This window comes from Carassius gibelio, chromosome A17 (genome assembly GCF_023724105.1).
Source record: "Carassius gibelio isolate Cgi1373 ecotype wild population from Czech Republic chromosome A17, carGib1.2-hapl.c, whole genome shotgun sequence".
Classification (NCBI taxonomy): Eukaryota; Metazoa; Chordata; class Actinopteri; order Cypriniformes; family Cyprinidae; genus Carassius; species Carassius gibelio.
In genome coordinates this window covers 16,034,240-16,056,280 of record NC_068387.1, presented here as the reverse complement: position 1 = coordinate 16,056,280, position 22,041 = coordinate 16,034,240, and the positions used below count along the sequence as shown (strand labels likewise).

At 36.5% G+C, this 22,041-nt stretch overlaps 1 protein-coding gene across 3 annotated transcripts; it reads left to right on the top strand.

Annotated features, from left to right (window-relative positions):
- The first annotated feature begins 638 nt into the window (after positions 1–638).
- On the top strand, positions 639–18,804 carry LOC127933363 (wings apart-like protein homolog). Of its 3 annotated transcripts, none has more exons than XM_052530314.1 (20): positions 639–878; positions 2,347–2,799; positions 5,001–5,622; positions 5,943–6,244; positions 6,520–6,635; positions 6,747–6,842; positions 6,924–7,088; positions 7,692–7,828; positions 9,457–9,568; positions 10,159–10,386; positions 11,130–11,241; positions 11,324–11,421; positions 11,747–11,823; positions 11,930–12,090; positions 12,225–12,340; positions 13,427–13,666; positions 13,760–13,958; positions 14,216–14,304; positions 16,071–16,166; positions 18,306–18,804. In XM_052530314.1, exons 2-20 carry the CDS (start codon positions 2,367–2,369, stop codon positions 18,393–18,395), a joined length of 3,489 nt encoding a protein of 1,162 aa, XP_052386274.1. In that variant the 5' UTR covers positions 639–878; positions 2,347–2,366; the 3' UTR covers positions 18,396–18,804. The 3 variants fall into 3 exon arrangements, with proteins under 3 accessions (XP_052386274.1, XP_052386276.1, XP_052386275.1); XM_052530316.1 differs by having other exon boundaries at positions 640–878; positions 2,345–2,799; positions 18,339–18,804; XM_052530315.1 differs by having other exon boundaries at positions 640–878; positions 2,345–2,799; positions 16,546–18,804.
- Positions 18,805–22,041: the final 3,237 nt, after the last annotated feature.

Sequence of the window (22,041 nt, the reverse complement as noted above, 5' to 3'; positions counted from 1 at the left end):
ATTACCATAATTATTACTTTGAAGAAAAAAGAGCTCTTAAGACACCTCGTATTATAAAAAGGTTTTTAAGTTAATTTAAATGTATTTTTCCTTCTCTCTGTTGTTCGTTCTGTATTATTATTTTTCTTTTGTATTTATATTCTGCAATAAAAAAGGTTCATGATACAGAGGTAATACAATTTTAAAAACACTTAAGTGTAACGCGTTGTGTAAATTATGAGTCCAAATAACGTCACGGTTATGGAGAAGCATCAGGTGAAAAAAGTAGTAGAATGTAAAACATCTGTGAGCATCAAGGGTCTAAAAAGAGTTCTTGATGTATTTTACTAAGAACTGCCAACTATAAATGGAAGTGAAATTATCCGTTGCCCCTGTGAAATATGCTGTCACGCTCCATATAAAAGTATGTATAGCTATAGCAATTATTATTACAGTCTGCAGCTGTAATCTAAAAATTAATTTCTAACATTCAAGACCTGTCCGACCTCACCGCGAAGCCCCGCCCACTGGTTGCTGTTTCTCTCCAATTAGAACGCGCTTTCTTTGTCATTTGATCCTATCGGAACTACGTTTGCTGCACAGATGATCAGTGGGCGCATCTCTGATTGGTCGAGCGGGGTTCTGGTGTGACGCAATACTTTACGCCGACGTTAGGGGCGGAGAAAGAGGGGCGACTCTAATGGCGTATAGCAGTCTGACCGATCCAGCTCTCCACAAATAAACAACAGCAGTACTTCACGGTCTGGCCTAATTTGTGCTTTTGTTAGTTGTACCGCGCTGCAGCCGCGCTTTGCGCTTTTGCTCATTGAGCAGATCGCCTGGGCTTCTATTTAGCGGCTTCTCGGAGCACAGAGGCCCAGAGGAAAGACGGCGGATCGGTGAGTGTGCAAACATGTAACCATCTGTTAAATGAACAATGTTTCTGCTCGTAATGTTAGTCATTACAAGGTAAGTTCACCCAAAATCACACCTTCTGACATAATTTACTCACCACTGTGTTGCTATAAACATGTATGGCTTTATTTATTTCTTGGAACACTAAAGAAGATGTTAAGCAGAACGTTGGGGTCTGACAGCCTCAGTCACCATTGACTATCAGTGCAGGTTTTTCCATACAATAAAAGTAAAAGTTGACTTAGGTGTTATTATGGTGTCAGCCTGCCTAAAATCTTCTTTTGTGCTCTTCTGAAAGAAAAGAAAAAAACTCTCGCAAGTTTCAAACAACTTAAGGGTGAGTGAATAATAAAAATATGTAATTATTTCGCGTACTGTCCGCATAATGCTTTAAAAAACGCGTTGAATAAAGAAGTTGTGTGCCAGTAAAGTGCTCCACATTTTGTTTGTTACTTTTTATGATTTAAACCATCTTTTTACTATGGCATCCCTGTAAAGCCTGATGAAATAGTCACAAATGGAACAGTTTTTTTGAACCTTTATAAAACAAAATATTCAAATTGTAAAAAGTTTCCATATTTGTTTTATGTTTTGTATCATATTTGGTCTATCAGGCTTTTATGGCCCATGTAGTATCATTAGTGAGAATATGGAGCGCATACTCAAGAGGAAAATCATAAATTTCAATCTCAGCAGAAATATGCAGTTTGATGCATTTTTTATTTATATAATGAAAAAGTAAGATAAAATTCTGATAGCGTATAATGTAAATCAACTAGATTATTATGAGTATAATAGAGTACTTGCATAAAATCTATATAAATATTGTGACAATTCTTTTAAATTATGAGTTTTATGATCAAAGCTCTTAATTTAATTGTAGGGGGCAAAACGTATATTAAAACACTAAGATGATGATAGATGTACAAATAAACTATCCTCAAAAGCCTTTTGTGTCATTGTGTTGATTCTTCAATTCAAAAATGATTTTAAAAAAGCCTGCATGATCAAGTATGCCTAAGTTGCAAGTCTTTAAAAATTGCAAACAATTTAAAAGTTATTAATAATAATTAAAAAAAAGTATAAGAATTTTTACAGCACATAGAAGGACACAACGTGAAGAGATTTTGAAAAATTATCTTATGTTATTTTACTTGTTAAAGAATTATTGAACTCCATCACAGGGCTGAAGGCATGTGGTAGATTGTGTGCAGGTTTTTCAGAAAAGTTTTGATCATGTTGATATTTTATTGGACTTAGAAATTTCTGTATCAAATATGATACAGTAGTCTTTATTGGGTTAAATTGAATGTATTATTGCATATTTATCTGTTTCAGTCCCATTGTAGCATTTAAAACAAGGTGTGCTATGCTTTTGTTTGAAATCTGTCCTAAATGCTGAGATATTGACATGATCTTTAATTTCTCCATGTCTTCTGTTTTCCTCTAGAGAATATGTAACAAACATCAACATGACGTCCAGATTTAGTAAAACATATACACGGAAGGGAGGAGAGGCCAGCTCGAAGTTTGATGAGGTGTTTTCTAATAAGAAAGCTACGCTTAGCACCAAATGGGGAGAGACCACCTATAAGGCACAGTTGGGGGTCAAACGGCCCTCGTTCAAGCCAGAGGTTCCTGAGCTGACTAAACGACCCCGCTTTGATGATGACGACAGCTCAGAGGACCCCTTTGGCTTTGATAGTGATGAAGAATCCAAAACGGTCACATTCAGAGGTACTCCACAATCTGAGACTGGCTCAGATGCAGCAGGATCCGGGAACGAGCAGCTGAAGGCCCAGACAGAAAAGCTCAGTCACGGCACAGCGGTGACTGCTGTGGGTACTTCCACCTTGGGCAGCAGCCCAAACATCAGCACCGGGGTGGTTGGTATTAATAGCCCAGGTAGGACATTAAGTAATCAGCAGGGTTTGCTTTTGAAGAGCACGCAATTCATGCAGAAACATGTTATTTACCTGAGAAAGGTCTTAAAGGGATAGTTAATGAGAGCAAAGTGAAAAGAATCCATACCCTTCAAAATTCTTCATTCTATAGGGCGCTTTAAAGTGGCCAATTTTGAGCTCTTCGGTTTGGAATGACCCTTTAAAGTTGTGGCCATGATTGCTCTCCAACGATTGGAACGCAGTGAGTGAGAACTCAAGAACCTGATCGTAAACGATACCAAACTATACACAAAATGATAGCGGTTTTGTAAATTGGATCAAACAATTGATTGGAAAGATCACACTCTCGTTCACAGATCAGACATGGTTACTTCTCTCAGATCAGTTATTTAAATTATTTACAGTGAACAATGATTTCAATTCTGGCTTTTAGACTTTCGAAGTACAAAATATATTTTTTTTTAATATTATGTCATCATTTTTGTCCATGCATCAAAAGTCCAAAAATCCAAAATGTATAAGTTGCATAAAGTTGATTCAAATATTTCAAAACTGATCCATATGAATCAAGCGGTTTAATCCAAGTCTGCTGGAGAGACACGATTGCTGGGCGAAAATGAGAGGATGTTTAAAATGTTAATTTGTGCTCCAAAGAGCTGAACAAATCTTTTCAGGGTTTTAAAATTACACGAGGGTCAGTAAATGAATTAATTTGTGGGTGCACTGGGTGTAAATGGGTGCCACTGAGTGTGTCTGTAATGCAATCCACATTATGGCTTTGCAGTTACTTTTAACTTCCAGACAGTCATTAACACGCAATAAACAATGTCATGACACAGTTATTATTGTGCTTGTGCCATTGCTCTAATGAACCCAAGCACCTGGCTTTGCTGTAATTTAGGGTGCTATATTACAGGTTACCGAACATGACCTAGATCACTTCAGTCAGATCCATATTATGATGTTTGAGTCATTATGATGACCTCATACCATTGTGCTATGTGGGGTGAAGTCACTCATGTCTTTCTGCAGCAGTTATTCTGGTTTTATTCAGTGCTGAGAATAGCAGTAGCTCTGCTGAAGTCTTCGTTCTGTAGTCGAGGGGCTCAGGTAATCACACTAGCATGAACTCTGGGGCTCAGCGGGATATTTTCAGCCCTATACAGTTCCACACTTTCCCTCGGCTCTTTAGCAAGTCTAATTACAACATTAGAGGAGCCGTGAAACAAGGACCCTCTAAGGACCATAAAAATTCTAATAGTAATAATTCTATTTACAGCCAGCTGCACTCAGCCTTTCGTCGATCCAAACCTCTATGACTTTATTTGTTCTGTGGAACACAAAGAAGATATTGTTAAGATTGTGCTGGTCTTTCATTTCCATGCAGTTGAAGTGAATGGACAATGTATGTTTGAGAATGTTCTAGAAAGATGCAAAGGCACCATTAAACCCCAATTCATGATCCATATGACCAGTGTGGGATATCCCAGGTCTTATGAAGTCATTGTTCAATGAAAATCTTTTTTTCCCCTCGTAGGACTCATGAGAGAGAAATAGTGGTGTCTGATTTGTGAACTAGATGTTCTTCTAGGTTCTATCTTTTAAATCAATTGATTGATCCAGTTCACGAATCCGCTGAATGACTTGTTCATTGTGTTCAACAGAAGAAAGTCAGTCATACAGGTTTGGGTGAATGAATGATAAAAGAAGATTTTTTTGTGTAAACTATCCCTTTAAGAATTCAGGGTTGTCATATTTGTTGTTTTGGTTTGGTGTACTGTTTTATATAATTTTTTTATATCGCTGTAGTTTAAGACAGTATAATTTAAGATAACATTATATATTTTAGTGATGTTATATAGGCTATATTTCTGCAATATAATTATGCATAAGTTTTTTTTTATATTGCTATTACTTATAATTAAATTTTATTTGCTAGTCTTTATATGTAAAAAAATAATATTTTCTAATATTATGTATTTTTGTTTTGCTATGGCTTATATTCAAGCAATACTTTTTTTTTCTATAATTTTTATTTATTTATTTTGCCATTGTTTATATTTATAGAATACGATTTTATGTAACAAAGTTATGCTTTCATGTTCCACTATTTCAGGTTTGCATTTTTCACATCCAACCAACACTTTATTAATCACAAATTACGATATCTTATTTTTTTTATATATATATAATTTTTTGTAGCTACAACATATCCAACCTCATTGCATGGCAGTGCAGGAGCCTGGAGCAGATCCAGTGTGACCGTAAGCAAACCAGTCTCCCAGATCTCCAGCTTAAAAACCCACAGTAGAACCATCTCTGACTGGGACTCTTTCGGGGAGGACTCTCCTCCAGGGGCCGGCGAGGGGAGTTCTACCCAGGCTGGAAACTCTTCAGATGGGCTCAAGAGCTCAGAACAGTGCCCTGATGAACCTGAACCTCCAGTGGAACCTGTTGACTTTGAGCAGCTTCCTCTTCTTAAACCATCCAGCGACAGAGTGTACCGACGGCCACGGAATAAAGAGACGGATAGTTCTGGAGCCGGTGATGCACCAGTTCCTGCTGTGACTTCAACACCAGCCTCTGCGCTGGTGAAGAGTGCCCCTGCAGGGGTTGCTGGGAGTTCAGAGGTCAAGCCCGCAGGTCGGGGCCGTGTGAGGGACTACACGGTTCTTCACCCGTCCTGTGTGTCCGTGTGTAACGTGACTATCCAGGATTCAGTAGAAAGGAGCGTGGATGATTTTGCCAGCCCAGTGCAAGCTGACATAGGAGAGGCAGGAACCTTCCGGAGGAAATCCGACACACAACCTTCCAAACCTACGAGGTACAATATAAACATACTCTCTTGATTCACCAAAGCATGTCTTTTTGTTTGTATTTGCTTGATTAGGTTTATATTGGAAGCAAGTGCTATCAGTGGTTATTTATTTTAACAGTGGAATGTAGCAGTAATGTATAATGTTAGAGTATATATTTATTCACACACAATTTTTATCATTTAAGATTTAATAAGATTAATAAGGTTTACAGCATACACACACCACTTACAGTGAGAAATTGATTTTTTTGTAGTAATGCAGAAAACTTCAGAACTAACTTATTGTCATCTGGATTTCTCTCTTCATATTCTATATTCTTTTTTAGGTTCAGACCTGCTCAAAGTAAAAGTAAAAAGGAGACAAAACTGGAGTTTTTTGGCTTTGAGGAGAATGAGGCTCAGGACGCAGATGGAGACGCCACTGCATCCGGCAGCACCAGCTACAAGATCAAATACTTTGGTTTTGACGACCTGAGTGAGAGTGATAGTGAGGATGAAGACGACTTAGCTGCTAAAGAGAAAAAGAGGAATAAGAAAGCAGAGACGGAAGCTTTGACAAGCAGCGTGGGCAGTCCCCAGATCAGCGACTCGCAAGAGAGTCAACAGAGTCAAAGCAGCCTAAGTACAGGTATTCTTTTATTCAGTTAACTCTTTCGAAGGGATTTTTAACAGAGTTAAGCCAAATACAATTTAAGAGTTCTTAGCAAAAGATAAATGGTAAAAATCTGATAGAATTAAGCCATAGATTTTCTTTCCATGAAAATAGCCACAGAAGCTGGCATGGCATTAAAACAAACAAATGTTGTTTCATAAGAGCATTAATGGGAATTTAAACTATAATTATGGATAACGATTATTTGTAGAGTTATCTCTGGGTTCATGATGTCTCTTTTTTTTTGTTAGATTCTCAGGAGTCGCTGGATGAGACAGGAGATACAGGCTCACAGAAGGAACGACATGGAAAGCAAACCGACAGATCAAAGGAGATCGGACGCAAGATCTTCAGCAGGCCAAAAAAAGTAAAGCTAAAAAAAAGCTTCATTAAAATAAGCAGAAACATCATTAAAAAGCTACATTTGAATTTTGAACCTAAAAAATTTGTGTTTATTTTGTGTGTGTGTTTAATGCAGTCTCCTGCTAAAGCCGTTTATAACGCTCGTCACTGGAATCAACCCGAGCCGGAGGAAGTGCCGCCTTCTGCTTCCTCTCATACTTTGGCTGTACCTGTATGTGAAGTACTCCGTTCATGACCTCGCATGTCCTCTGTCTTTGCACACCATAATGATGTTATTTTTGTTGTTTTGCAGAAGGCCAGTGTGTCCAGCAGCAGCAAAGACACAAACTCTCATAAAGATGATGGAGTGTTTAAAGCTCCACCCCCTCCACCCAAAGTCATTAAGTCTGTCACTATCCCCACTGAGCCATACCAGGACATCGTCACTGCACTAAAATGCAGGACGGAGCACAAGGAGGTGAGCAATACAATCCGGGAAATAATGGAAATCATTCTTTCTAAAATGTTTCCACTTTTAATAACTTTAGTACTTCATCTGAAACTTATTTTGTTTAATTTGGATATTTAAATTTTTCTTCCAGTATTCTTAATGGTTTTAATCTAGTCTTTATTTCAAATAAGTTTTTGTTTAAATTTTTTTTTTTATAAGATTTAGTTAGGTTACAACACTGACTTGAACAAAGGACATGCTCATATTTTAATATACCTCGCACCTGAGTATAAGTGGCATCTGTCCAAAAATACGTCATATAAACATATATAAGTCGCACTGGACTATAAATTGCATTTATTTAGAACCAAGAACCAATAGAAAACATTACCGTCTCCAGCCACGAGAGGGCGCTCTATGTCTTCAGTGTAGACTACAGGAGCAATGAGCAGCATAGAGCGCCCTCTGGAGGCTGGAGACGGTTATGTTTTTTCTTGGTTCATGTCAAATTAATTTTGATAAATAAGTCGCACCTGACTATAAGTCACAGCACCAGCCAAACTATGAAAAAAAGTGCGACTTATAGTCCGAAAATATGGTAACTGTTTCTTTCTTGCCCTGTGTGTGTAGTTGTACACGGTGGTCCAACATGTGAAGCACTTTAATGACGTAGTGGAGTTTGGGGAGAATCAGGAGTTCACTGATGACTTTGATTATCTGGAGACGGGCTTGAAGAGCACACAACCCCTCAACACACGCTGCCTTAGGTGAGACAAATGCTGAAAGGAGTATTCTGGGTGATTATTTGCAACCTCACGCCTATGTATCACAGCTGTAATTTGCTGTAAATTATTATAGATAATGACTTCAACTATGAAACTGACTCAGTACAGCTTTAAATCTTTCTTGGCAAATAAATATGTAAGTAACAACAACGTTGCAATTATAGTATTTATTAGGTGTGTAACAGTTCACAAAAATGATGGTTCGGTAAGGCGGGGTGGAATTAAATCTCATAATTGCTTCGTTCCTTTTCATTGAGCAATGGTTTACTGAACAGATTTTGGCTCTGTCTTTAAGTAAAATTAATTATATGAAATTATATTAAAACAATCTATTTAATCTAATGCTACAAACTGTGTAAGGAGTCCTGTTGTGCATCACATTAAAGGTTACATTAAACAACAAAGCCCAAACTATTGTATTCAGCTGCTATTTATTTTAAGATATAATAATCAACACTAGAAAAATTAATTAATAAATAAAAGCATCTACATGTACATTAACTTCCGAATCTAATTATAAAATTACTTTTGACTCCAATTCGTTGTTGAAATGTAATCATTTTCACAGTGTCTGTCATAACTAGTTTTAATGACAGATTTATGTCAACATACATAAAAAAAGTGCTTCTATTTAGCAAAATGCTCTTTTTTTGCTGTTGACACTCAATGACAGTTTCCAGTTTTCAATAAGAATATGTGTAACATTACACTTTTAGTATTTATTTATATTTTAAACTTTTTTTTATTTCATAGTTTTTTTTTTGTAATATTTTCTTTTTTTTTTTATTTAGTAGTTGTATGTGTTTTTGCAAGTTTGTATCTCTTTTTTGTTTTGTTTATATTTTCTGTTTAACTTTCATTTATTTTAAGTTCATTTCTAGTGCTGTCAAATTATTTGTTTGCCAAAATTTGTCTATATAATATGTGTGTGTACTGTGCATGTCTATATACATACACACACATACACACATGTATACATTTAAGAAAAAAACATGTTGGTTATAGATCAAATATATCTATCTGTAATATAAACATGTAAATATTTTCAAAATATATACTGCATGTGGTTCTATTTATATATACATAATAAATATACACAGTACACACACATTTTGTAAACAAACTTTTATTTTGGATCTGATTAATTCCAATTAATCGTTTGACAGCACTAGTCATATTTAGTACTTTAGCTTATTTTATTTCAGCTGTATTTTAATTGACACTCATAATAGTTTTGGTGAAGAATAATAAAACTGATGCACACAGGAACCTCCATATATGCACTTCAAGTCACTTTTATTTATATAGCGCTTTTAACAATACAGATTGTGTCAAAGCAACTTTAAAATATTAAGCAGGAATATAGTGCGTCAATAATGCAAAATGACAATAGCAAACTCAATTTTCAGTAAAAGGCAGTTCCCCATTGAATTCAGTGATGTCATCATCCAGCTCAGATTAGTTTAAATAATATCAGCCTACAGCAAAGTCACATTGTGTAGAGGACTCATCTGGTTCCTGTAGTAAAAAAACATTCTCACACACAAAGACACGTTTCGTTTATAACAAAAACCACTCATCCTTTTTTCCTCCTTCATTTCTGGCTGCAGTATAATCAGTCTGGCCACACGCTGTGCCATGCCCAGCTTCCGCATGCACCTGAGGGCCAGAGGGAAGGTGGCCCAGGTCTTTAAGATGCTCAGTGATGCCCAACAACACCCGGTGAGTGTCTCAATCAGCCCCTAACCAACATGCCAGTCACGTAACCAACCAACTGCCGTTAATGTTAAAACCAACTAATCTGTATAACCAAGCATCCTTCCAAACTGTCACAGCTCTATCATTATGAACACAGCTACAGTGCTGTGTGGAGAAACCGTTTGTTTACTTCATTAGTATACATTAATTGGAGATGTAATCATCTCCGCGGGAAGACAAGGGAGAAATGCAAACAGAAGCTGAGCCGTTACTCTGTAAATCTCGTTAGTTCAATTTACACAGATGGAGCGTGAATGTTTGCCTTGGCTCTTTCGGCTTGACTTGGTTTTGTGTATTGAAGGATGTTCGGTAAAATAAATTAAATCCATTTAATAAATCAAGACAGATGTTTAGAATAAAGCAAGAGACTAGAAGTCTTGCGTTGCAGTAAAGCACTTTTTTTATAATGCTAAGTGACTTGTTTTTGAAAGTTTTGTGGCATTAAGTTCATTTCTGTTGAGGACATTGATGTGCAGGTGTTCCCTTAAAAGTAAAGATAATACATTCAGAACATTTTCCTTCTCTTTCTCTAACCGTTCTTTTGGATCTGGTAGAACCTGGCTCTTTGCACAGCATCTCTAATGTACATACTGAGCCGAGACCGGCTAAATATGGACCTGGACCGGTCCTGTCTGGAGCTGATGATCAGGCTGCTGGAACTAGAGCAGGATGACTCCGTAGCAGACCAGTTAACAGCTAAAGAGATGAGCCGGGTTAAACAGAAGATCCGCAAACTCTGCGAAACAGTCCACAACAAACATCTGGACCTAGAAAACATCACAGTGAGTGACTGCTGTTTCTCGCACCTTTGATGTCAGAACTGACAGAGAAAACCAATGAATGTTTTAGAGGAGATGTTCTTCCATTCACCTTGGCTTTGTTCAGACAGGCAGCAAAAAAATCTGTTTTTATGTTTAGCTGTTTGTAGACTGAATAGCGAAGAAAGCATAAGAAATCAAACGCTGTCTTTGACGCAAGGTTTTTTTTTTTTTCTCGAAAAGGTTTACATTCACTACTTTTTAAAAGTTTGGGATTTGTAAGATTTAAAAAACCGTGGGAGTGTGAAATATTATTACAATTGTAAATGATTGTTTAAAACAATATATTTTGAAATGTAGTTTATTCCTGTGATAGCAAAGCTGAATTTTCTTCAGTGTCACATGATCCTTCAGAAATCATTCAAATATGCTAATTTGCTGCTCAGGAAACTTTTTTTCAGGATTCTTTGATGAATAGAAAGTTCAAAAGAACCACATTAATCGGAATGGAACAATTATACAATTTTGTAGAAGTATATGTCTTTACTGTCACTTTTGATAAATGTAATGCAGCCATGTTGAAAAAAAAAACATGCATGCAAGTATAAAAAGGCCAACAGGCCTTTCAGAAGAAGCCTCTCTTTTTATTAACTACCTTTCAAAAGTAAAATGCTGCTTCGGTTTTTAAAATGGAAATAACCTTTTTTAACTTTGTATGTGCATCTGCTTGAATGCTATTTTCCAATTTGTTACTTTTTGCATCTCAGACTGGACACTTAGCGATGGAGACATTACTGTCACTGACATCGAAGCGAGCCGGAGACTGGTTTAAGGAAGAACTGCGCTTACTTGGGGGTCTGGACCACATTGTAGATAAAGGTACCCTAACTGAGTATACCTGGACTTAATTCTGATGTTTGTTGAAAGAGAGGGTTGAGATATCTATATTTTTTGCCCTCAGTGAAAGAGTGTGTTGAGAACTTGAGTAGAGAAGAAGATAAAGAGAGTCTGGTGGCGTCACTTTGGGGAGCAGAGCGCTGTTTACGAGTTCTGGAGAGTGTGAGTATGATAATAATGAAATGATTAATAAAATTAGGACTAAAGAAGGACCTGCAATAATTAACCTGCAATAAGTAAATAATAACATGGACTTTATTGACCTACATTTATTTGTAATGATGCCTCTTCTTAAGATGCTTACTCTTTAGATCTGATCAGTTTTTGGAAATTGCACCAAATAGAATGAAACCGAAATGATGTATAATTGAATATATGTAGTAATATTTACTGCAGGTTGACACAATACCTTTGACAGCCCTTGAGGAGAATGCATGTAATTACTATGTATAATTAATAAAAAAATATATTCCTCTTTCACATCCAGGTGACAGTCCATAATCCTGAGAACCAGACTTATCTGATCGCCTACAAGGAGTCCCAGCTCATCGTATCCTCAGCAAGGTGTGTGTGATGATATAGAAAGTCTAGTCGCAGCGTTGCTTTGTGTGATCAGGCATTTTGTCATTCTGAAGTTGTGCTTCGTGTGTGTGTGTGTGTGTGTGTGTAGGGCCCTGCGGCATTGTGAGCAGATGATACAGCGCTACAGCCGAGAGGTCTCTTCACCGAGCTCCGCCCTCCTGCAGAGTAGTCATAGCAACGTGGGCAAGGCCGTGGAGGATTGTATGAGAGCTGTTATCGGAGTTCTGCTCAACCTCACACATGATAACGGTGAGACACTTTTAGATGTGTGACTGAGAGGATTTAAACAGTGCTCACCAAGTAATGAAGTAATATAAAATAACTTTGTGTAAATGTTAAGATAAGAATGTAAGATTAACCCTCACGTCGTCTCTCTCTCTCAGAGTGGGGCAGCACTAAAACAGGTGAGCAGGATGGCCTCATACAGACAGCTCTGGACTCTGTTCTGAAGGTCCCACGCTATTTGCCTCAGGAGCAGAGATTCGACATCCGTGTCCTGGTGAGAAACTCCACATTAATTACACGGACCTGCAGCTTCAAAAATACCATTTATAAAAATGAAATCAGTTCAAAAATAACAGCAAAAGTTTTTTCACAATATAAGATTATTCTAAGTAAATATGCATATCAGTGCTGTCAAAAGATACATTTTTGTTATTGTGATCAATCCCACCTTACATTAATGTTTTTAAATATACTTTATATTGTTATAATTTCACATTCGTTCTTCAAATTAATGTAGAAAAAGCATAAAGACAGTATATTTGTTAAGTGACGTGTGTGTATGTATGTATGTATGTATGTATATATATATATATATATATATATATATATATATATATATATATATTTATTATTATTATATATATATATATATATATATATATATATATTTTTTTTTTTTTTTCTGAAGGTGAGTATTACTCCTAGCAATAATACGGATGTCTCTAGGAAATAGTGCCCCCCCCCCCCACCCCCCTAATATTTAACCATTGATTATAGCCATTCAACATTACAGGAGCTATCAGGTATAACATTCATTAGACTAAATAAATGTATTAGTTAAAAAATAACAACTTTCGGTATTCAAAACAATATTCAATATTCACATAAACCCATTATAATAAATGTCACAGAGTTACTTATCAACAGCTGTGTAAAAGGTACCATCAAAATAATTGAACTAATATTACAATAAAAATAGTATAGAATATTACACATTCATCTGATCTGTTATATGATCTTATGGCTGTTTGAGAGAAGAATACTTTTTTTTGTTATTATTACTTAGAAGTGGTTTTTGACTGCTTTAAGTAAAGTAGCATCAGAAAAATGGCAAGATAAGAGATTGTAACAAAAACTTCCATGCATGCACAGTCTTGGCAGTCGCTGAGGTGAAGTCTGAAAAGTCTCCCGTTATATGTGTTCGTAAAGACGTTCTGCGTCTAAATAAGCGCAGTTCTTGTCAAGAAGTTGAACTGAGTTTGTACTCAGTACTGTAGTACTGACCGATTCTATTATTCTGTTCAGTATTGAAGTGCCGGTGTTTTTGCCGTGAGTGTGACAGTGTTTTATCTGTGCACAGGGTCTGGGTCTGCTGATAAATCTGGTGGAGTACAGTGCCAGAAACAGACACTGTCTGGTGGAGATGGACCTGGACTTTAGCTACATGATCAAGATGGAGGTACACGTGAAGTCGGAGAATGACGTGAAAACGGAAGGAGAGGAGGAGAGTAAGGCGGACGGACAAAAAACGAATCAAACCGAGTGCGAGAAGGGACCCGCGACAGTAAAGTCATCAAACGCGCTGGCTGCTCTAGTTCAGGTGATTATAGTCTCCATGTTTGGTCTGCGAGATGCTTTATCCTTAAATCTGATATTGGCCAACTAAACCAAGTGTTTCTGTTTGTCTGTGTAGCTCTTTCTTGAACGGGAACAAGCAGCAGTGCTAGCTGAGGCACAGACCGATGACCTCATAAGTGAGGCGCCCAAATCTCAGGCAGACCAGAGTGGGGAGTGGAAAGAAACATCTGGAGAGATCCAGTGGGTGGCCTCGGAAACCAACGACACAAATGACAAGAAAGAGGAGGAGGAAGAGGAGCTTGACCTCAATAAAGGTACGAATTATTCCCAATTACTACACTTTTGACATTGGACAATGGAATTGCATTTCACATAATTTTTGTTGTTGGGGAATTTACACTAATATGAACTGAAATTAAATTGCTATCATATTAATAGTGTACATTAACCATTGTTGCTTTTTTTTTTTAAATAGTCTTTTGATACCCTGCTGCGTGTTATAATGTACTTTATGTACTTGTTAAAGGGGAAGATTTTGTGTAAGCATCCTGTCTTCCTTTTTTTTTTTTAGCTCTGCAGCATGCTGGGAAACACATGGAGGACAGCATTGTGGCATCATACTCCGCTCTTCTTCTTGGGTGTTTATGTCAGGAGAGTCCGGTGAGCATCACTTCTCTTATTCTTTAGTTTCTCCCGAGAGCAGCTAGTTGGGTAATTGATTGGTTAGTTTTGAACCAAAGCAACGATGTAGTTTTGTGTATTTTTGTGACTTCCTCCAGTGAAGTGAGTGGAATTTACTGTCATAACTATGCCAGTCCTCTCTTTTCTTGCAAGTCCACTCACAATTTCTCAGTTGAAGTCTAGATTCTGTCTGCTTGGCTTTATGTTTGGGTTTATTATCTTGCTGGGGAACAAATCTTCTTCTACGTTGCTGGTGCAAGTTTTCACTCGATTTTGTTGCATTCATTGAACCCTGATACACCTTCTAGGGCCTGATGCAGAGAAGCATGATACTGTCATCACCATGATCTGCAGTGAGGAAGGGGTGTTTCAGATGATGCTCAGTGTGTAGCTTACACACAACATTATATTTCCTCTGATGGCCAAAAACTTGATCTTTGATCTCATCAGACTACACAACCTTCTCCAGCTGCATTAAGAGTCTCCCACATCCTTTCTGGAAAACTCCAGCTGAGATGTCATATGACATTTTTAACAGTGTCTGTCTCTGTACCTCTTTCCCATGAAGCTGTGAGTGGTGAAGCACCTGGTCTCTTGCATCTCTTCCACTGAAGCTTGTAGCTCCCTCAGGGTGGTCATGTGTAGATTTACAGCTGTGCCAATACTCTATTTCTTACCTAATATAACCGTACTCCCAGGGTTGAATTTTGAAATCATCTTGTATCCATCCCCTGCCATATGCTTTTCAATTACCTTTTCGTGGAATTGCTTGGAGTGTTCTTTTTATTTTCATGGTCTGTGTTCTGCCACAATAATGGCTCACAGAAGTTGAACCTTGCAGATTTATGAGTGTATTTGTACTATAATCCGCTGAAACCCTGTGACTCTACACACGATCATACCCCTGATAATGTAAAGAAAAAGAAACTTGCATCACTGTTTCCACAACAATTTTGAGCAAAGCAACTGTTTTCCACTTTGATAGTAGGAAGGATTGTTTCTTGAGCACCAACGCAATATATCAGTAATTATTTCTGAAAGGTCATGTGACACTTAATACTGGATTAATGGCTGCTAAATATTCAGCTTTGCCATCACAGGAATAAATTACATTTTAAAATCAATTAAAAAAAGGCAGTTATTTTAAATTGTGATAATATTTTTCATATTATCAAATATATCGATAAATATTTTCGGGTCAAAACTGAAAATTCTGGATGCCCTGAAAATGGTTTTTAATAATTATTTATCATTTTATTAAATAATATAAAATAATTTTGTGAGACTAAGCTAACTCTATAATTTTAACGATACTGAATTTAAATATACAAGCCAATAAAATAACCACACATTTATTGACAGTAAAACAATAAAATTGGACCGAAAATATATGAATATTAAATATCAATATAATCTTTTTATTACGTTTTTTGCAACCGTTTTTTTGTTTAATTATCCAAATAATGTATAGTCCTGCAAAGCTATTATTATCCGAGCACATGAGCAGAGCATAGTGACACAAGAGGATAGCGTCATTTATCAGCGTTGCCCTGTACTACACCATGTCATAGCACATAAGCGCTATTGCAAACAGGAGCAAGTATACTTCATAGAAATGTCCTGTCGGCGCATTATTTGATTAGACTTTGCTTTTTGTGAGCATGAGTGAGTACATGAGTGGAGCATTCGAAAGTTCGAAATGTAGTGCATCCCTAAATATAATATCCTTTCTCTCTCTTTCTCAGATGAATGTGAAAATCGTACGGGAAAACCTTCCCAAGGGAGATTTCTCTATCATGACTGAAATGCTGAAGAAATTCCTTAATTTCATGAACCTGACGGTAAGTACAACCAATGATATCAGAGATTTTGCTCCTTGCATTGCACAGTTAAAAATGGCAAGTGTTACGTTATTTTAATAACTGATGGAAATATCAGCATGACAAAACATTGTGAAATTCTGTAGTACATATTACTTGCTTGTATGCAGATGCTGAAAAGTCATCCAAATGTAATTCTAGTGGTCGGACCAGAGTGTGTCTTGGCTGTAGTTGCACCTGGCTTTAAATGTGTTATCGAATTGTGAACTGGTCACCATGCATGCAATCTAGTGCCAGGTGTAGAGGGCCATGATGTTATAAAACATGTAGCTGTTCTCTCATGTCTGGCCAGTGACATTTAAATCCGTTTTAACTTCTCTCTGTTCTTTCCTCTCGTCAGTGTTCTGTCGGAACCACGGGACAGAAATCTATTTCACGGGTGATTGATTATTTGGAGCACTGTTAGCAGAGGTGTCGTATTTCCACCTCTTCTGTGGGTTAAATCTGGACCTGGCCACGTGCCTTAGGCCCTTCAGGACTAGAAACAACAGATCCGGTGGTAAAGGTGGTTAAGTGTCGCTACAGTCACCTGAGTGGCTCACTGCAGAGACTTTCATGTTCTGTTTTTTTTCCTCTTTCTTTTCGCTTGTTTTTACATTGTGTGTTTTTCAAATGCTGTCTCTTTCTCTCATACTCACACACGTACACACACTCGGCTGTGTTTGCTTAATATTTGGTTTTTGAAGCACTGATTCTCATGTAAAAAACAAACATGATTTTAAGATGGTTGTCCTTGTTTGTAGTGTAAAGATTTACACTAAACCTAGTAACTTATTGATATTTCAAACACTGAGGGCTGAGGCTTTGTTCACACTGCATGCAAATCCGCTTTGCTTTTCAAATCTGAGTTTTAGGCCAGACTGTTTACACATGTAAGAGAATTTATTACACAGTAACAAGAGTTGTAGAAACTGGTAACTTTGCCTCTGCTCATGACATGACACAAGCATCGAGAGGCATTTTGTGTGTTCAGGAATATATCCTAAAATATTATTTTTCATGTTTTTAAAAGAAGTCCCTTATGCTCACCAAGGCTGCATTTATTTGGTCAGAAAAACGGTAATATTATTAGAATTAAAAATAAGTGCGTTCTATATGAATACATTTAAAGATATAGTTTATTCTTGTGATGGGAAAGGTGAATTGTCAACAGTAATTTCTTCAACTTTTTAATTGAATGCATCCTTGCTGAATAAAATAATTATTTTATATATATATATATATATATATATATATATATATATATATATATATATATATATATATATATATATATATATATATATATATATATATATAAAAAAAAAGGAATTATACTGGAGTCTGGTCCCAAATTTTGAACCGAAGTGTACATGTTGTTTGCTGTTGAAAGTAGACTCTAAAAATAATAATAATAATAATAAAGCTAATTGAGTCAGATGTGCAAAAAAATAAAAATAGAATAATGATTTTGCTGCCAGTCTGAAGAAAGCCTAAGATGCCTAACGAACCAAAGACAAAGACCTTGCGAACATGACACCGTGGATTCCTGTAGGGATTCTTGTAGTCCTGCTCACAAAGTGTTTAATGATTATGAGATGTTTAATGTTCATATATCAAACGTTTCTTTCACATTTATACTGAAACCAAGCTATTATGTTTGATTTCTGTAAAAACTACACACTAAACAAAATGTTTTGGTGATTTTTATCTGGATATCAAGGGAAGAATTGTAGGGGGCTCTGGCATATTTTCATTGCTTCTTTGATCTTCCAGTGGCGTCTGCAGTTTAAATACTTCTCTGTGTGAAGAATCACCATCTTACATTACCCTTGGAAAAAAGTTTTTTTTTTTAATTCATAATGTTTCTTTGATTAGTTTTGGAGACTGTGCTGTGTGAGGTCCATTTCAATGTAAAAAAAAAAAAAAAAAAAACGGTACTTAAAAATGCTTTTCAAGTGTTTTAGTGCGTTCATGACTCAAATCAAAATGCTCATCCTTTGTTAATTTAATTATGATCTAAATAGCATGGAATTGAGATTTATTGTTTTATAATTTTATGAATTATTTTCTTTATCTTTTGATGTGATTTCAGATTTTTTTTTCTTAATTATGTTTCAGACATTTTTAATTCCATCCTGTGTATGTCTGCAGAATGGCTGGAAGCTGCTGAAAGGTCTTCAAGAAAAAAAAAAAAAAAAAAAAAACTAAACAAAAGACAGTGCATACTTTTTCAGACCGAACTAAGCAAAAGTGTCTTCTATTCCTGTCAGATCTTTGCTGAAGCAGAGCCATATGTAGTAAAGCTTGTTCTATTTTGTAAAACTGAAGCAAGTTTTACGATAAGTTAATTTACAGATCTGAATTAATTTTTCTTTCAATTGTACATATTTCTGTACATATTTGATGTTAGACTGCTAGACTACTTTCACCAACTTTTCTTCGTTTTATACGTTCCCCCCTTATTGCATTATTTTAGATAAATTTTAAATTACAATTACAAGAAATATATAAATATTATATATATATATTAATGGAAACGATTTGTACCATTTTCCAGGATGTTGTCTTTGGTTACAATGTAAATAATTTGACCTTGAATAAATACTTGCTACTTTCAGTATTTGACTGTTTTATAACGTCCTCTGTGATTCCAAACTACTTGCTTGAAAGTTGTTCGTGTGAAACTACAACTGTTTGAAGACCCCTTGAAATCAAAATGTAACTAAGTAAACATTTGTTGTCTTTGAAGCATCAGTATAGATTATGTATAGAGTTGTCCAATCAAACTCTATCTAGAATGTGAACACCACCTGCAACCTTCAAGCCTTTTGTTACTATTTATTATAGTTATAGAAACACTCTATCTATCTATCTATCTATCTATCTATCTATCTATCTATCTATCTATCTATCTATCTATCTATCTATCTATCTATCTATCTATCTATCTATATCGTTTTGATGTTTCCTTTTCAAGGAGTTTTTTTTTTCTTCTTTAAAAAGTTATTTTGAACGTGTCATGCAGGGACTGTACTCAAGGCAACACCGATAAATGACCAAAAGAAATCTCATTCACAATTGAAAAGCAAAATCTCCAGTGACTGAAGGTCATATCTTGTGTTCTCTGCATGAATTTTGTCTTTAATATGCTCAAGGTCTGTGTATAATATGTGCTGTGAGCCTCCCTGTTTATTGTGACAGCTCGACTTGAAGGTCAGAATTGTATTGACGCTTTAAAAATGTTTGGATATTTTTGTCCTAAAGCACATCTGTGTGAAAACAGATTTTTGCTGCGTCCGTCACGATGCATGTTTGCCAAACAACAGTCTGCTTCACCTTGTGACATTCTCAGTTTTGTCATGTTATGTTTCGACAGTTTCCACAGCTGGTTTCCAGAAGAGGGCACTACGGCTCAAGTTCATGTCCTTCCAGACAGTGTTTTTTTTTTTTCTAAGGGCTGTTTGCTAACCTGCTGATGTCTATACTCGCCGTAAAGGACTTTTTAAATCATGCTCTGCTGCTGCTGTCCTGCTGACAGTGGTGATTTATGCTTTTCCACCTTTTCAGATGGGTGTTACGATGAACAAACCCCATAAAAGTAGTTTGCTTAAGGAGCTGGACCCCCTTCCTCCAATTTGAAACATTTGTTGCCATTAAAAAGCAAGAGCTGTCTCCACCTGGCAGTGCGGTGGAGTTCAGCGCTCCTCAATCTGACCTTCATCTTCTGAAAGCATGGAGTTCTGATAGAACTCTCTCCTGCACTCAAGAATACTTTCTTCTCCTTCCACATGACTGCAGCAGACAGGTTGAGGTTACAGCGTGACACTCAGCAGCAGGAGCGTTTGGATCAGATGTTGTGCTGCAAGGCCAGAGGCTTGTTCTGCCCTGGTTCTCACTGGAGGGTCACTTACCCCAGGGTTCAACAGTATAAATTCTCCCAGGCGCTGTGTGTTCTCTCTGTGAAATTAAATGGCTCTGCAGGGTATCGCTCCTGCGTTTCCGTGTCATAGCGATGACTTGTATGGATTTTCAAAGCTCTATCACATTCTGGTGAAATATATTATGTGAAATCATATGATGTAGAGTGATATCTAGGGGCAGGTAAGGCTGGAGTGTCAGTTCTTTTAAGATTCAGTGTCTAATCACTGCGGACTGTTTTAGTAGGCCTACTTGATATTCAACAGAAAGTTGCTTATTAATGATATTTGCTTATCAAGTTAGGGATTGTACAGTCAGTTGATCGTTATCGTAAAAAAAATAAACCAAACCGGGTGATAAGCCCATCAATGTGGTAGCATCTTAAATTTAAGGCTTAAGAAAACCAGTACTAGACGAGAGACATCAAAACAATAGTTGACCCAAGAAATGAACATTGGCCTGAAAATTTAAGAGGGTCATAATGTAGATGAGTTTGCTTTTCATCTGAACACATCTGGAGAAGTTTTGCATGTGCTCACCAATGGATCGTGTGCAGTGAATGGGTGCCGTCAGAATTAAAGTCCAAAGAGAAAAGAAAACATTACAATGATCTGCAACAAGTAATCCACACAGCTCCAGCACAACAACCAACATCTCAAGAAAGCTAAAAGATGGATGTTTGTAATAAATCTAATAACGCTTCTTCCAGTGGAAAAAGTCCATCTCTTGTCCTCTCACATTAAAATCATATTTGTTTAGACCTGTTTAGGACTGCTTTAATATGATAATGACCATTGTATATAGAATCATTATAACAAACATTATAACAATAACATATTAATAAAATCATATTAATTCCAAAATCCTTAAGAGATAAAAAAAAATGTCACAGTTGCTGAGATGATTGTCTGGATGGCGGGATGAGGGGAATTTGGACTCCCTCACTAAATACAGACCCATGCAGGGAAAATTTCTAGCCAGATGTAAAGAAGGGAATCAGTGACACAAATGTTTTTAGATGCTAAGCCGTATGTGGCCCTAATTAGAAATGGAGATAAATCAGAGGTAAGAGTGTAATTTGGCTGTGAGTGGAGACTCCTGACTGATCAATGAGACACAAGCTGCTAAACAGCTGTCAATCACAGTATGTTCTGTCAAACATGTTGTTTCTCATATAATGAGTTTGTTGTATCTTGCGGCTCATTTTTGGATAACTAGGGGATCTGTTTCATTAATTACTGAGCTTGAGATTATATCTAAACTTGATTTTTGATTCTAAACTTGAAAATAAACAGATTTTTGAACAACTGGACCTGAGAAATATTTAAAATCCTGCACTATTTATAGGTCACTAATGAAATAAATACATTTATGACCGATAATGAGACTCTTTGGACAGATTATCAGATATCATTGCATCCACTGGAGCTCAAGATGCTTTATGGATCATCTTAAATCATGTTTGAGAACACGATCATCAGGACTGACACAAACATGTGGTGCTCATCCAGCTCAAATGCTGCTGCCATTAAAATAAAACACATTCTGAAATTCTTTTAAATTACTATTATTTACTTCAATTGTTATACTAATAGAACTTGTAATGAAAAGATAAAAAGGTATTGCATTTGAAAAATTGCAAAACAAATGCATTTTCATTAATGGCTTCAGAATTTTGGACCCTACTGTATTATTTAAGTTCAGTTGTGTTCCATTAGCGCCTGTCTGATGCCAGTTGAATGAGTGGAAATGAAATGAAACCAGTCCGCAAATTGAAATCTTTCAGGGCTGATTGAACACTGATCTGTGGATGATCTCATATTTTTAAGTAATAATTGTTTGGAAGGTAGATGTGGAAGGCAGGTTTTGCATCAGGAATACAGAATCATCATATTAATTGTCCGGCCTTTCTAGCCTACAGAGCCTCCCCAAGGAT